The sequence below is a fragment of the Glandiceps talaboti genome, chromosome 7 (genome assembly GCF_964340395.1).
Source record: "Glandiceps talaboti chromosome 7, keGlaTala1.1, whole genome shotgun sequence".
Lineage (NCBI taxonomy): Eukaryota > Metazoa > Hemichordata > Enteropneusta > Spengelidae > Glandiceps > Glandiceps talaboti.
Genome location: NC_135555.1, coordinates 13,040,820 through 13,056,765, shown reverse-complemented (window position 1 = coordinate 13,056,765; position 15,946 = coordinate 13,040,820). Strand labels below are relative to the sequence as shown.

Genomic DNA, 15,946 nt, shown 5'->3' with positions numbered 1-15,946 from the left:
AGCTACCCAATTGATTTATACAATGACATTGAGTGGTGCCTATGTACTGGAAGGGGGTGGGTTATTTGTTAGTTGTCATGTGTACCTATGTACTGTCACTTCATACACTATCACCAGTTGTCAGATACATGTACATGTAGGTGTCCCTCCTATCCTCACAAAAAAGTCTCTCTACCTAATCTGGAGTATGACTATTTACTTTACTCCTGTCAATAAATTATTTGAAACAAGAGTATACATTTCAAAATGACTCAAACTACATGTAATTCTCTTTTTGGTTACGCAGAATTTGTTATTTACAAGTTATATTTATAGCTGTTTTGCTTTGCCTGGAAAGATTCACTTTAATTATAGAGTGGAAGGGTACGATATATATATTCGTGTGTGTGTGTGTGTGTGTGTGTGTGTGTGTGTGTGTGTGTGTGTGTGTGTGTGTGTGTGTGTGTGTGTGTGTGTGTGTGTGTGCATGTATGCATGTGTGTAGGGGATATTACAATAGAACACAGACAACTTGGACTTTGTATTTGTTGTCTGAGATAAGATACTAGGCTAGAATCTACTTGTGGAGTCATGATGGGTGAATGGTTTGAGTGGCCGGCTTCGAATCTGCAGATTGCTGGTTCGAGGCCCCTTCACTGCCATTTGCCTCTGAGTGGCTAAAGTCCTTGGGCAAGATTTGAACCAAGACTGTGTCTCAGTAAACCCAGCAGTATAATTGGGGACCTGGTAGGATAGAAGTTGCAATGTGAATGCTTTAATCCTATGTGCATATAAAGGCTGCAATGGACTGTAGTATGCTCCCAGGGAGTTCAGGAAATAAAGGGCTGTTGTGTCGCTATAGATCCATGCTAGGGGTAATAATTGTAAGGTGCTTTGAGCACAGAATGGGAAAGCACTATATAAAAACCAACATTATTATTATTATTATTATTATTATTATTATTATTATTATTATTATTATTATCATCATTATTATTATTATTATTATAAGTGTAGTCCTATTGACAGAACAGATGATTAGTTTTACTGGCCTAATCAGTAACTAAGTTCAATATCCCTCTGGTCTGTGGAAATCACTTCCCCTTTTGTTTCACATTACTATTGTTTTTGTTAACAGCACATGGCAAAGTACACCAGAAACTTTTTCACTGTTATGATTTTCTATCTGTTTTTATAATACTGACGGACTCTGAAATACCTTTGCAGATAAATGACACGGTAATGATACAACAGTTCCACTAAAAACTTAAAAGAAAGATGGAAATGTTTGCAAAAATAATAATCAAAAGCTGACATTTATTGCAGCTATGGCTGTTCAAGCAGTCGTGTGACTAAAATATAGAATTCATCATCGACTTATATTTCATACAATATTTACAAGAAAAAGCTATATTTGGTTACAAATACAATACTGCCAAGTAGAGTGTATTCGGAGACAGTGGAAACATATCCCCACTGTCTATGGTGTAAAGTCTCACAGTCCCATGATTTGTATCTCTAGTACGTATGAACATGGATGGTATGAACTTAGAGACGGTGCACGCGTTTCGGAGACAGAAGGGACGACTTACTCCGTATGCAAGCAGGACTACGTACATACGTGTAGCTCTATTTATGTGGCAGTCATTTTGCAACCTGGTTCTTATGGTTATGTGGGACTACATTCACGCTAGCAGTCTCGTCTACTCTGTAAGCTCAAACTTCTGTGGTTCTTCGAGGCTCAGGCAACCAACGTTACAGTTGTCACACGTAACACTGTGTTTGTAAATGTACAACTTACCACTAGTACCAGCATCACGGTCTCTATCGTGTTCCCAGTTACCAGCAATACGATCAAATCGATTATGTTGACTGGACGCTGTAGAACTACAAGAGTCATCCGTCAGTACATTTGGTTTACCGCGTAATAAAGGGTCCGTTTCCATTCCTTCCATACTTACACTTCACCATGTGTGTTTACGCTTCGAAGACGTTCACATTTGTGTATGTTTTAGTAGAAATCTTGTGACTTCCGCAAATGAACCGGAAACGCTTTCGTTAATTCCATTATGTTATCTGTTGCCACATTTATTGTTCGTCGAAAGTCAAGTAAACACAGCAGATGGTATGTTTGCTTGCGAAAACTCATTTTAATACATTTGCTTTTAAATTGCTGGTATAAAGACCACGTGGTCTCCCAACACCAGCAAACATCTGCATCATAAAACGTATTTTCGAGTGTACACTTTATCGCACCCTCTATTTCACAGCAACCACCCCTAAATTAGAAATGACATGATCGGACAATATCGGCAGTGTCGATATGTCCCACACACATGCATGTGATCGCCGTCACGTTCTGCCAAAGTATACGAGTGACACAAAATATCACGGTTTTAATCCCATCGAATACTTACGACAATAACTATATACATTGTACACTTGTAAATCATCAAATGGATGGAGAAATGGCGTGAAACATTTTATTTTGGTTACAAATGTGTCTACTAGTATACTATTAGTATACTATCTCTATCATACATGTACATTAAAATAAATGATTTATTATGATTGCTCTCTGTAAGCTTATTTCAATATTAAATATTGTATACATATAACATTAGCCTATTTCATTGCAGTGTTCTTTAATATCTTTATTACACCAATATACCCAAAAAGAATTTATTAATCAATTTTCTATACGGTTGTAATAAAGCTATATCTGATCTGATCTGATCTGCATATTAAAGCTTGTTACATGTAACATGTTTAAACACTGAGTTATGCAATATTCAATCACAGACACGGAAGAAATTTCTGTGATTCAATCTATTTCCGCACGAGATATTTTTTTTTCCTTTTGTAGATGGCACGTACGGGATTTCATAATTCCCCCACGTTTTATACAAGAAAAAACAACATATCATCGTAATAGGCCTACGTACGTGCCTCGGAAATAAACATTTAAAACTTGCAATCGTAAGCCCATTCTTCAAGTCGATCTCCCTGGAGATATGCGCTTCTCAGTGGGATATGTCGATCGAAGTTCCCCTTGGAAGTTCTCGAACAGCGCATATTTCTTGAGTTACTGCTATTCAAGGAAAATAGTGGTCACTGGGCAAATGCTTCTCGAATTCTCGGAAATAGGGAGGGGTGAAAATGATATGTGAGTCACTTAAGAATCCAATATACCAGCTGAATACGGTGTTGAGATTGTCGATTTTAACTGAAAACAAAGCGGTAAACGTACATATTTCTTCTAATGACTTAATAGGACCTGGAACAAGTGTTCAGGTGGAAAACACCGTAACTTTAATATATATATTCCACATTTTCGGGATGTTGTAAAAAACCCCAATTGAATTAAAAATTTATGCCAGGCACTTTGAAAAGGGTATACCATACATTTCGAATACGGTGCAAGTAACCCTTATTTTTTCCCAGACTTATACGTTATAGTTATTAATTTGCTTTGCTGAGAATTTTGACCAATGTAGGAATTAGATTTCGGGATATCGTCTACTACTCACACATTTATCATCGCCACCATGACTTTTGTGTAAAATAACGTTTAGTAAAGCGCCACCAACGGTTGCATCACATTCTACTGTGTTAGTGCCTAGGATCGTTCTGCACTAAGCTTAATATCCCGGGGCTATCAGTGTTGCTGCCAGAGGGGTTTTTTGGGTCATTTTTTGGACCTGACACACAATTTTGGAAGTGACGGGTAATAAATGACCCACACTGAAATTGTATGCAAATGTGTTTAGCAACATGACCACGCCTATAGCAACAGCCAAATGATCGCATATATTGCATAGATAACAACAGGGTTGGATAGACAACTGCATAATCATTCAGCAAATTATCTAGCATGGATGAACATGTTGGTAAATATTTAAAAAAAACTATACAATTGTGCTTCAAAGCCATTGCCACTTTTTTTATAATGTCCCAAAAAAATTTATGATGACCCAGAAAAATGAAAGTCTCAGGACACCATGTCCCACTCTTTCAAAAGGCTGGCTGCAACACTGGGCTATACCCAGTGATCTGTGGCTAAAAGCTGTAAAGATTAAAGATTTCATTCGTGGATTGAAAGATCAGCCGTTGTGGGTGCTCTTCTATGACAGAGACGCGGCCCCAGCGACGTTTTCAAGAGTCTTCTCCAACTGGAGCTCACCCAATCTAAAGTAATGACAATTTTGAATGTTTCGACTTATATTTTGAATACAGCAGAACCAGTGACGTAGACATGCATTATCGTGACAAAGAACAACCAGAGTACGAGTATATATTCCATATTTTTTGTTCAGCTTGATAGAAATTTTACTGATTGATTGATAGCCTTATGGGAAGATTGGAAAGTAGCGTCGCTATGGTGACAGTGAGGTGAGATAAACCTGTAAATGGATTGGCATAACAGAGAGGATAACCGTTTTTAGTCTGTCATTTTAGATAAAAATGTTCTAAATGCAATAGCTGATTTGTGAATTACAAAACTCTTGGTAATTTTATCTTTCTTTTTTGTATTTGTTTTGTAAACATTGAATGTATTTTAGTCTTTTCCAATTTCTGAGTGTCTGTAGACAATAAATAACTAAATAAAATATCTAAATAAACTGAATAAATAAACTGTTAACACCTGAAACTGAGTGAAATGTAATACTTACCCAACTTTATCAATAAAATAAATAAAATCCATTAAACCACCCCCCAAAAAAACAAACAACCCCCCCCCCCCCCACACACACACACACACACACCAAAGACAACAGCAGTATATGATTTGACGAGAGTTTTATTGTCCTTCACTTGGGATTGCAAGGAAATACTGACGAGTGACGATTGAAAGGAAATTCTGACGAGTGACGATTGCAAGGAAATTCTGACGAGTGACGATTGCAAGGAAATTCTGACGAGTGACGATTGCAAGGAAATTCTGACGAGTGACGATTGCAAGGAAATTCTGACGAGTGACGATTGCAAGGAAATTCTGACGAGTGACGATTGCAAGGAAATTCTGACAAGTGACGATTGCAAGGAAATTCTGACAAGTGACATTCAAATATCGATTATCAACTACTATTACATTTACACTGAAATGTTTTCAAATTTTTATATGCATATAAAAATTCAATATCATGAAATCTTGCAAGTAGAATCTATCTAATTCATGGTAAAATTATGTCATCAAACACAAGATTAGATGCATTAATATCGATCAATTTATCTAGATTTATTGACTAAATTATCTTCATCCTGAAACGACAAAATCCCTTTTATGATGTGTACTTCACTCAGTTGAAGGAAGGGATAACATTATTCAATTATAAATATGTAATCCCATAAAATCAATGATTAGTTTTACGTCACAATGCTCTAAGTATGATTCCATGGACTAATACAAATCTGAGCCACAGTATTTGTAGTCTGTGGAATCATACGCGGAACATTACGATGTAAAACTTACATTAATTTTGTGGGATTATGAATAATGTCTAATTGTATTAAATGTAAAACTTTCAAATTGAAGAAAAATTAATGGCGCAGAATGATTTCAGGTGTTAGCTTCTGAGGACAGAAGGTGAAAAAAATGAAGAAAAACATTTAGATGATTTGGTTCTTCAATAAAGACAAATTTGTCTGCACACAGAAAAAAGAAATTTTGTGATTTCTATGGTTCCTCCCCTCCAGGAAATACTGGTCTTCTTAGAAGACGATCCAAAATTCTATACTCAGCTGGGCGACATAAAAGTGTGGGTAAATCTAAGTGTGTACCGTCAGTTTTGATAATTCTATGCATACCTGGTGAAGTTCTGTGTTAAACTTCAATAAGTATAAAATCCAAGTCAAGGTCACCAAAAGGAATTCTAGAAAATTAAGTTTCTTGAGCAAATCACAAACTCAATACTTCTGTGATTAACTTTTCATTAGATGTAAGAAATTGTGAATTTGTGCCTGAGTTGATGGCAACGCAGTACAGTCGCAGAGACACTGTACGACCATAGACTTAACTTACACAGTGGGCAGACACTTGGATGGGTGGGTTGACAAGTAGAGATAAACAAACACAACGAATACCTAGAACATCTATGGGTATGCCTACTTTGGGGCTTAATTAAGAAGCTACCATCACACCTGAAATAGCCATGACAGTATGAATTGGATTTGAAAACATGTTATTACCTATTGTGCTGACAAAACGTTGGTGAACATTTGGGGGATTATCCTCAGTAATTTTCTGACTGTGATATAGCAATATTCTTATGTTTAACCAAATCGCATATTTTCTTGGATCCTACATCTTCAAGATTATACAAGAAACTTGCTTCAGATGAAGTGGTATGTGTTGGGGGTATCTAAGTGACGCTACTCTCTGACAACATAAATACATGTCTTTTATTTTTAAAAACAAAACCAATCTGTATTCTGTTGTCTAAATATTAAATAAAAAAGATAACCACAACAAAAGTTGATAAACTGATATACAAAAAGCCATGCAATGTATACAAGTACAACCCTAGTAGTCATCATCATCATCATCATCCCAGTCCATTTTTCTTCTTTCAAACTGAAAAAAAAATTTTTTTTTGAAAAATTTACAATTTTGTATGTACTTGTATGACCTCTAGTCTAGAAAACAACTCTTTCCCTTTCCTAGATTTTCTCCCCCCAATTTTTTTTGGTAACATTTTGACTCATATTTCAAGCACCACTGAATGAATGATGTAAACGTGTATCTTGTTGTGATGTAGAACAACCGGGATATATGTCCCATATTTTTGGTTTGAACCGTTCAACATCGCTTGAGTGGTATAATGGATTATATCAAACTTAGATAAAATTTTGTTGTTCTGCAAGACAATTCCTTTTCCTGTTTATCCACAAACACACACATTTACTTGTATAATTATGCATTATTTTTGAGTATTTATGTTTTATCATTGTGTTACATGAAATTACCTTGACAGTTGTTTTCTTCTGGGTTTGTTGACTAACTCTTTCTAACAAATCTATCAATTCTCCTTCACTGAGCTGCAAACAAGGAATGGCAACAATAAGGAGACTACACATAAAGTGGTCCCAAGTATGTCAAGTCATTTTCCACTATAGATCAAGAGTGAAATCTACTGAAACAACTAACGGATGATCACACAATTTCACACAAGCTCAATAGAAGAACTTATTTGCTTAGGACAAAACCCCCTCCCCACTCTCCCTAAACGGACATTCACAAGTGCGACATTGACACGTTTATATATGATGTAATCCATGATGAAAATAGCTGCGGTCACACTACTACAATCGATGCAATGTAAAAATCATGATGGTAAACACATTAATATACTACCTGAAACCCAGCACTGTATATCAAATCAGAAACTACTAGTATTTAAAAAAATGATGTTGGACAATTCCTACGAATATGTAATAGTAACCAAAGACATGGGATTCTAACATTCGGGTTTGAGCAGGAAATAAATGTCAGTAATGTACCTTTCCCTGAATCTGGCCTCTTTGTGCCATCTGCAGCAACATTGATTCCACCATCTTGGCTTTTTCAGGTTTGACTAAGGCTATACTGTTCACTAGGCATAAGATAAAATCAGATAAAATTAAGCATTGGTAGTGACTATTATCGCTTAAATTGAGCTACAAATGCATGCTTTTGATATATTTGCCACATAAATTCAGAAGTTATAATAGGGAACTTGCAATCCAGACTGAGCATGCTCAGACGCAAAGGACTATGGGATTATCTGTGGTTATTGTAATACCTTATCTGGAGCTACCGATAAAATAAACCTTCCGCAATGATCAGGGTGACTATGAATTGATTATTTGTTGTAACAAACAATGTATCAACATTGTTTACGATACTAATTGATTAGTAATTATTATCACATTTCCCATGATGCAACATTGAACATGGCAGGTTTGCAAGTTCCCTATTGAGTCTATTCCCTATTGCATGGCTTAGATTCAGACAGCTATTCTATGGGATGTACATCTTGGATCTTTCTTTTTGTCAACATTCAGAGGAAGCCATGTCATGTTGAATGCCCTATAAACAGCACTACAATAATACAACAAAAACATAGTCATACAGATATACAACTTACAAACTACTTACATCTTGCCCTTGCAGACTGGCTCAAGACTTGAGACAAAATACTATTTCTAAGTTCTTCTTGCCTGTAATAAAAATACTGTTGGTTAGTATATAGTCATAGCCGAGAAAAAATGACACATTTACTAGTATTCAAAGATACATTAGTTTTTAAAATTCAAGGAGTGCAGAAACTTATTTATTATATACCCTGTATTGCTTCAAATGTTAATTAAGAACGAGTGCATCAAACCTGTGAAATAATTTTCCATACAAGCACATGCCTTTGCACACTCTGCCCAATTATGGTAAGTGGTGCACTCATTCATACTCGTTTGCTCAGTGATTTGGCTTTAATTTTTTCTCAATATCTAAATATGTTTTTGTGCATATGTTTCACTATCAATTTTATTTACATGTAAGTGATTCAAATGATGATTCTGTGTCACTACATAGGGTATATGATAAAACCTGTACAGCCCACATACTGGTTTTGCTGCCCCCAGTAGTATGATTGTCACTTACAGGCCCTTCCACCATACTACATCAGTTCACAAAACTGATATATGACCAAGATTACAAACACAGTATGGACTAGTCCGGATGCCAACACGGTCTCAACGTGATCTCCAACCCGTCTGGTCAAACTGACTCAATCATAACTAAGAGTTGTTCATGCAAATGAGTAAACCCCCAACTCTTGTAATGATGTAAACAGTGTATAAGTAGCATCATGAGCTGACAAGTAGACCATATTCGGAAATTACGTAACTGCCCCCAATAAACACTAATTTACTATTGGTTAGAATTTTGTGATTGATTAACAAAGACATGATGTTAATGACTGTGTGTGTGGTTGTGGTTGAATTTTAAATTGTATCTCATGCATCTCAGGACTCCATATTGAGCTAGACTCAGTGAAAGCGAGATCTGAAAGATTTGATGAAGGTTAGCACTAGACTAAAGATGGACCTGTGTTTGAGGCATATGAGCTAACCATTCGGCCACTGACAAACAGCCATATTTGCAGACTTCACATTATGTTTTTTCAAAGTGACATGTTCTCAACCCTCAGAAATTCACACACTAGTATTTAACACAAAATTAGTCTCTCACCTTGCTGCTTTTTCTGCCTGTTGTTCTTGACCTCCTTCCTGAGGGAGGGAGGGGGGAAAGAAAGAAAGAAGTAAATCATTTTCTTCAGAAATTCAAAAATTTTTACGTAAAAACTTTATACCAGATTCTCATATCACCACAAAGAAAATCTGTGTGAAGGATTGGAGTAAAGGGAAATAAATATGACGCCATTCTTTGTAGTCAACTCAGACATAGAGTGACACCTGATACGGCATGTATGACAGCAAATCACTAGTAATATTATGTTAGCCTGTTTATGTCACTGGATCTGTCATCCTGCAAAATTTGCTACACTTGTTCACGCCTATAGTGAATGGGTGTTAGGGACGATTGCACAATGTTGCATAAGCTCAATACACAAACATCATTTATTATAACAAAACCCCCACTCCCTCCCCCTAAATGAATGTTCACAAGTGTGACATCACATGTTTATATACGACATAAACCATGATGAAAACTGTAGCAGTCACACCACTACGATTAATGCTATGTAAAAACATGATGTTAAACATAAAGTTCCAACCTTATGAACCTGTTTACTGAGATGATGGTAAACACATCAAAATACAACCGCGGAAACCAAGCACTGTATGTCACATTAGAAGTAAATTTTTATCAACTTATGAACGTCGATATCTAACAAGTAAATACAATAGCTTTTATCACTGAAGGTGTTATGTGGAAGTTTTCGAAATTTGGTTAGAAGTGTGAAAATGACTTGAAGTTCAGCAATTGCATTGATACCAGACCCCCTTCCCAATAAACGAATGGAGTTCACTTTTTGAGCTTGTCTGACGTTGTGTAATCGTCCGTTACGACGTAGTGGAAAGACAGATCCAAAAAGTAGCCAGACTAGGCTCTCTACATCACTGGATCTGAGAGTCTGCTACCTCTGCTAAACTTGTTCACTCTTATAGTCTAGTGGAGTGACAGATCCAGCAAGTAGACAGGCTATGCAGACCTCTTAATACTATATTCTAATATCATAAAGCTAACAATTATTACTGAAATAGTTTGTCTAAGAAACTCTAGAACTTTTTTATCAGTTTCATCTATGGACTGTAGACATATGACAATATTATTACAAGTCATGTAACATAACAATTTATATATCCCCATCACTGAAGTCTATGATTCTAATTTGGAGAATTACTTTTTTTTCAGTGTCTCCTGCACATTTCTTATCCTCTGTTATTCAGTATTAATTCATACTCACTCCCCCCATCTGTTGCTGTAACTCCGCCATTCGCTTCTGCCTAATAAGTTCCAGTTCTGGGTCGTCCATATTTACTAGTAAAGTAGTATTGGGTTTCAAAAATGTGGTGTTCAGCAGGTATGCGAGTGTTGACTTAGTTGCAGACCATCGAATGTAAAAGGCAGTTAAATAGTTCTAGACGTTTGATTCGTCACCGTGACTTGGCATTATGCTGGATTATATGTCCATTAAATATAAATTTCAACACCAATAGCCATTTAAAAAAATACTTGATTAACAAAAAACTGTTCATAAACGTGTTTATTAATATATGTTCACAAAGCAGTATTTTCATGAACAGACAGTCTGAAAATGCCCGCCATTTCACAACAACATGGCGACTCTGGTGACCAGCATTGCGAGCGTTGACGAAGCCCTTCGCATGTTCATCGCGAACATACAACTAGTTGTCGACGAACTGAGAGGTAAATACAAATATCATTATTTTGGAAGCACTTGATATTATGGGAAAAAACTTGTGCAAGAATGTAACATTTTTGACGACGATAATGCACTATGTTGTGTCATCGCCGACTGCATTTCCGGGTATGAAACTGTACCACAAATTCACAATTCACATCATGAATGTTGACATACCGTAAACTACAGTGAAATCGCTTCACCTCTTTTTCTCTTTTGACAGAAGGGGAATCACACAGAGAGCCGTCTGTCGATTTTAAGCTTTCAGAGTTTTGGGGGAAACTTGGTGAGTTATATTAATTTACAGTCACGTTGTACAAATGGACACTCCAACTTAGTTACTCGTCCTGCTTGCATGCGGAGTAATCCGGGACTCGATTCTGACAATTGTCCCTCAGAGTCAAGTCAGTAATATAGACTCGTGCACCGTCATGTAAGCAGGACTACTTAGTTACTAGCTAAGCAAGAATATGTACTATTTATTAGTATTACTAGTAAAATCAATGGAAATTACTACTGCCCGTTTATATCATTTGATCAAGACTCATACTAGTCATAGGGATATCCTTTATTACACAAGGAAACTTTTCTGCAATGTTTTGACAAAGCTTTAAGTAATTTGCACGTAAGTCGTTTATTTTAGAACACTACAACTTGTGGTCATAACCTTAGGCTATGTTTTAACTAGTCTAACTGCTAGACTTCAGGCTTTCTTCTGATACATATGAGGGTGGAACACCTGAGTGGGTTATCGCCATCACTAGCGACCTTTGGTCGCCTTCACCATGAGCAGAATAGCCCAAAGGGTCTAGCAGCAAGCCTTTGGTGTAACTAGATACATTGTATTTGGATAGTTTTGTCTTCCTAGGTTCATGATGTGCTGGAATATACCAAGATATCGTGATCATACAAATAATAGGAATTGATATATTTTTTTTGGCCACATTTATATCTATCATGAGAAACAGACTACACATAACAGTTATAGACTACATATAACAGTTATATTAAAACTACACATAACAGTTATACCCCTATGTCATCTTATTTACAGAGAACACATTAAAAGTGATCTCATCTGAAGCTACAAAACTATGTTTAATGATGTCAAAACCACCACTACCAAGTCCTCAAGATTGTCAGGCCATGCTTCAAAAGGTTGAAATGGCATTACTAACACTTTTATCAGTCTACTATGGATTACCCAAACAACAAGGTAACCTCAGAAAGATGCACTCTTTGTCAGATTATACTCAGTCATGTTGTTTATTTGTTGTACATCAGTATTATGTATAAAAGCAGTAACCTCTGGCAGGTTTTCATAAACATAATTATGATTAATAACTTATTTCTCAAGTGTGTTTGCTTTGTGTCGGACTTCTGCATGTAGTTCTCTTAAAATTAGATAAGTTTTTACTTAGTAGTAACGTAGAATGCACCTCAGAAATACAAGAGTGAAAGTTTTGCTCTTTTTTTGTACAAGAAAATTTTCTTAGTTCAAATCAAGAAAAAGTCAGGGGTCACCATTTTTAAAGTAGAAGTCAAAATGATTGTAAAATGAACCATTTTAGAATCTAAAATTGCTACTAAATATTATGTTAATTCTACTGAAAAATAAAAGATTTGTTGATTTCCTTGAAAACAAGATGGTGGATTCCCAAATTTCTTTCAAATCAAAGGAAAGGGATAATGCTTTTATATGGCAAAGTTTGGAGATATATATAATTGTGATTTTCAGGCAGATCTGACTGCCATTTATTCATCCATTAAATTCTCTCCTTTCAGGTCAATTTCTCCGCAAGTATACAAAGGTTGCAGTCATTAATGCAGTGGAAAGTACACAGACATTGGCAAAAAGCCTAACTACACCAGTGGCTGACAAGTAAGTATTAATGATTTTCATGTTTCCAAGTGTTTTGTTCTTGAAAAGGTAAACTGAAATTAGCAAGGATTGGGAACAAAAGAAACAGTTTAAAAAGTAAAACAGATCACAAAATTAGTGAGCCCACAGTTTTGATCAAACTCACAGATGGGAATTGATAAGCACCGAAATAGCTCAATACTATGATAAATAAATCAAGAAAAAATTAGAACTCAGTGGTGATCCTAGAAGTTTGTTTATGAAGTAAGTCAGTTGTATACAAGATTTGATATGTGTGATTTTTTGAGAATGAATAAATATAACAATGACTGTTTTCCTTCCCCTTTGTATGTGTGTAGTCCTAGAGGACATCTTCAATCTACTGGTGCTGTATGGCAGTGCTGTGATAGTTTTCATACTTTGCCTAAGAATAATAAAGAAGCTGTGTTACATGTGATGAATACTGCAACAACACTGGTCAGGGATGTGATGGAAGAACTACAAGAGGTACAAAATATTTAAAATTTTTACTTCATTATAACAGAATACTGTGGCAGGTGAATGCATACTCAGTTTATTTATGTGAGTAATTGCAATGATCTCTGTGGGGCAATGTTATTGAAAGGGCAGTAGAAAATGCTGCAAGCACAAGTGCAAATATGCCACAGACCCAACAGGTACTCACACATGGTGAGCTTCTGTTAATGTTAGTGTGTGGTGTACTTGGGGATATTTACATGAGTGCTTGCAGTGTTCTCAGTTTGCTTATGAAAGTGCAGCAGAAAACAACACATGCATGAGAGCAAATACCCCAAGTAAACCACACAGGCAGATGTATAAATTGAAGACCTGGTAGGGCAGAGGGTCCAGTGTGAATGCTCTAATCATATGTACTTACAGAGAGAGGCTGCAATGGATTCCATACTCCCCCGGGAGTTGAGGACATTATATTGGGGTGTTGTGCTGATATAGGTCTATGTCAGGGCTAATGATTATACAGAGATACAATCTCAATACAGCCATTGTGGAATGCACTTGTAATTAGAACTGCTTAGTCTGACCAGTGACTGAGTGACAGGTTATTATATATAGGGTTGTATAAAGTACATAGATTAAACCAATTTCAAAATTTTTATTTTTTTAAAGGCACAAGAAAGTGGAATGCTTGAAGATTGTTTTGAAGGTTTAGATATTGGAGAAGATGAAGAATCAAATAATGAAGATTCCTGGTCAGAAAAAGATAAAGAACTTATTCTTCCGTGTCTTGGTCTGGCAAAAACATGTAAAGCTTGTTTGAAAAAAATATCAGCTGCTGTGAAAAATAAAGGAGAGTGCAAACACGTTGAACAGATAGCTGACTTGGACGATATTGGTGACTTTGTTGAACAGATCAGTCCTCAGTTAGATGAAGTAGTTTCAGTTCTGTATCCACCAATCAGATACAAGCATGTCACAGCAAATGTAAGTGTCAACCAATCAGATATCATTATATCACAATGAATGTACATTTCAACCAATCAGATGTTATCATGTCACAATGATTGAAAATGTTAGCCAATCAGAATATGAACATGTCATAATGAATCTATGTTTTAACCAATCAAACATCAATGTATTATAATGGGTGTAAGTAACGGCCAATCAGATATAACTCAGTCGTGTTGTAATACATGTAAGAACCAATACGATATGGACATTCCAAGTATTAAAATTAGGTTTCTACAAATAGGAAATGAATATGTTTCAGTGTGAATGTAATTAGTAAGTCACATTTTTGTATATAGATAAAATGAAATTGCTTGAGTATTCAGGAAAATAACAGGAAATGACCATGTTCTTTATTGCAGGCAGAGAAACTGGGAACAGTTCTTCGAAATCTTCTGGAAAGGGTTAAATCGTCACACATGTGTAGTGAAGAAGATTCACCCTGGCTGACGTTTCTTTGTAATGCTGTTGATCACAACGTAGACAAAGTCAGAAACTTAACAAAGAAATTCAGTGATGATGATGACGCTACTTAGCTTTACTTTCTTGAATTTCTCCACAAAATTGTAAATTTTTGTTTTTATATAAAGAATATACTGCAGTTTATGTTATGAGTATGTGTATTATTGGAAAGAGAGAAAAAATGTGTTTTTTTTCCTCATCCTGGCAGGCGGCGAAATGGAAAATAAATAAGCAAATGGTTCGTCTGCCCCATTCCCGGAAATATGTTTAGTCCTTCAAACTACTGGAAAATGAAATGTATTAAATGATGTCATGAAACGTTGAAAAATTCATTTCCATTGGAAAACTAGAATTACAAATCGAGTAAAGCTTTTCATTACTATCATATTTATCCCGATGGGTGGCATAAGCATTCCGTCGATTCCCCGGGTCGATTCTTGTGAACAGCGCCATCTATCGACGTATTTCATCATTTTGCTAACGTTGTGAAATTCTCTTGATGGATGATTCACCCCTCTCAAACTTAAAATTTACATTCTCTTTCCTGAGACTTGGTGTTTTTTATTGCACTGTCAGAAGACATAGATAATTTTACCACAGTCACAGTCAACAAAATTTGGTATTTGTAAAATCTATTTTACGAATCTTATCTCCCAACTTATACAGGAGAAAGAGTATTACATCTCACCTGTCGAAATTACTAGTAAATAAGCTCACATGAAATCGATCATAAATCTAATATAAGTTTTGGTTTAGAAAATGTTCAAAAAGTAAGATGATCGCATGTTACAATTCGCATGGTCAAGGAAACTGAATTTTATAAACGCGCAGTGTCTGTAAAGCTTATTGTATGTGGGTAATTTCTTTTGGAAAAGAAAAAAAGGCACCATATATACGTGTCACGCTATTCTGACATCTTTAATAGACCACCAAGTTTTAGTTACACAACTTTAAATGGGAGTAATTATAGCAAGAACAAAAACTATATGAGAACATTTCAACACGATAGTTCGATAGTTCTCCAACTACACCCCAAGTCACCCCAGTTCTCTGTGTTCGTGATGACCTGACGTGACAACGAGGCTGCATGTGTGGTCCACGTGACACATCATGAATCATACTAACCTTACATCATAAATTGATGACGGGATGACATTCTCGACAGATGAATTACTTTTTAAATGGATTTGCCTTACCCTTATCACTTCGCGTTAGTAGTATTAACGATTTA

General features: G+C 35.9%; 3 protein-coding genes across 3 annotated transcripts in view; 1 reads left to right on the top strand and 2 right to left on the bottom strand.

The window, feature by feature from the left end:
• The window catches only part of LOC144437964 (two pore channel protein 2-like), a 32,548-nt gene extending 30,593 nt beyond the window's left edge, over positions 1-1,955 (bottom strand). Inside the window, exon 1 of the mRNA XM_078126997.1 lies at positions 1,781-1,955. Coding sequence (XP_077983123.1) covers positions 1,781-1,934 — 154 coding nt within the window. The 5' untranslated portion in view covers positions 1,935-1,955. The remainder of the gene's footprint in view (positions 1-1,780) is intronic.
• Positions 1,956-4,804: 2,849 nt separating this feature from the next.
• LOC144437687 (programmed cell death protein 5-like) lies at positions 4,805-10,593 on the bottom strand. The gene is made up of 6 exons (XM_078126692.1): positions 10,449-10,593; positions 9,209-9,246; positions 8,117-8,178; positions 7,480-7,571; positions 6,946-7,017; positions 4,805-6,553 (listed from the first exon to the last, which is right to left on the bottom strand). Exons 1-6 carry the CDS (start codon positions 10,515-10,517, stop codon positions 6,503-6,505), a joined length of 384 nt encoding a protein of 127 aa, XP_077982818.1. The 5' UTR covers positions 10,518-10,593; the 3' UTR covers positions 4,805-6,502.
• Positions 10,594-10,806: 213 nt separating this feature from the next.
• Positions 10,807-14,789, top strand: LOC144437963 (cyclin-D1-binding protein 1 homolog). The gene is made up of 7 exons (XM_078126996.1): positions 10,807-10,912; positions 11,131-11,193; positions 11,962-12,123; positions 12,693-12,789; positions 13,128-13,275; positions 13,915-14,229; positions 14,616-14,789. The coding sequence occupies exons 1-7, from the start codon at positions 10,822-10,824 to the stop codon at positions 14,787-14,789; spliced, it is 1,050 nt and encodes a 349-aa protein (XP_077983122.1). The 5' UTR covers positions 10,807-10,821.
• The last annotated feature ends 1,157 nt before the right edge of the window (positions 14,790-15,946 follow it).

Excerpts from the sequence above, each read along its gene's own strand:
- LOC144437687 (XM_078126692.1), bottom strand. The coding sequence starts at position 10,517 with ATGGACGACCCAGAACTGGAACTTATTAGGCAGAAGCGAATGGCGGAG. Across the intron at positions 9,247-10,448 it reads TACAGCAACAGATGGGGGGA|GAAGGAGGTCAAGAACAACA; the intron begins GTGAGTATGAAT and ends TCCCTCCCTCAG. Across the intron at positions 6,554-6,945 it reads AGAAGAAAACAACTGTCAAG|TTTGAAAGAAGAAAAATGGA; the intron begins GTAATTTCATGT and ends TTTTTTTTTCAG.
- LOC144437963 (XM_078126996.1), top strand. The coding sequence starts at position 10,822 with ATGGCGACTCTGGTGACCAGCATTGCGAGCGTTGACGAAGCCCTTCGC. Across the intron at positions 11,194-11,961 it reads AGAGTTTTGGGGGAAACTTG|AGAACACATTAAAAGTGATC; the intron begins GTGAGTTATATT and ends TCTTATTTACAG. Across the intron at positions 14,230-14,615 it reads ACAAGCATGTCACAGCAAAT|GCAGAGAAACTGGGAACAGT; the intron begins GTAAGTGTCAAC and ends TCTTTATTGCAG.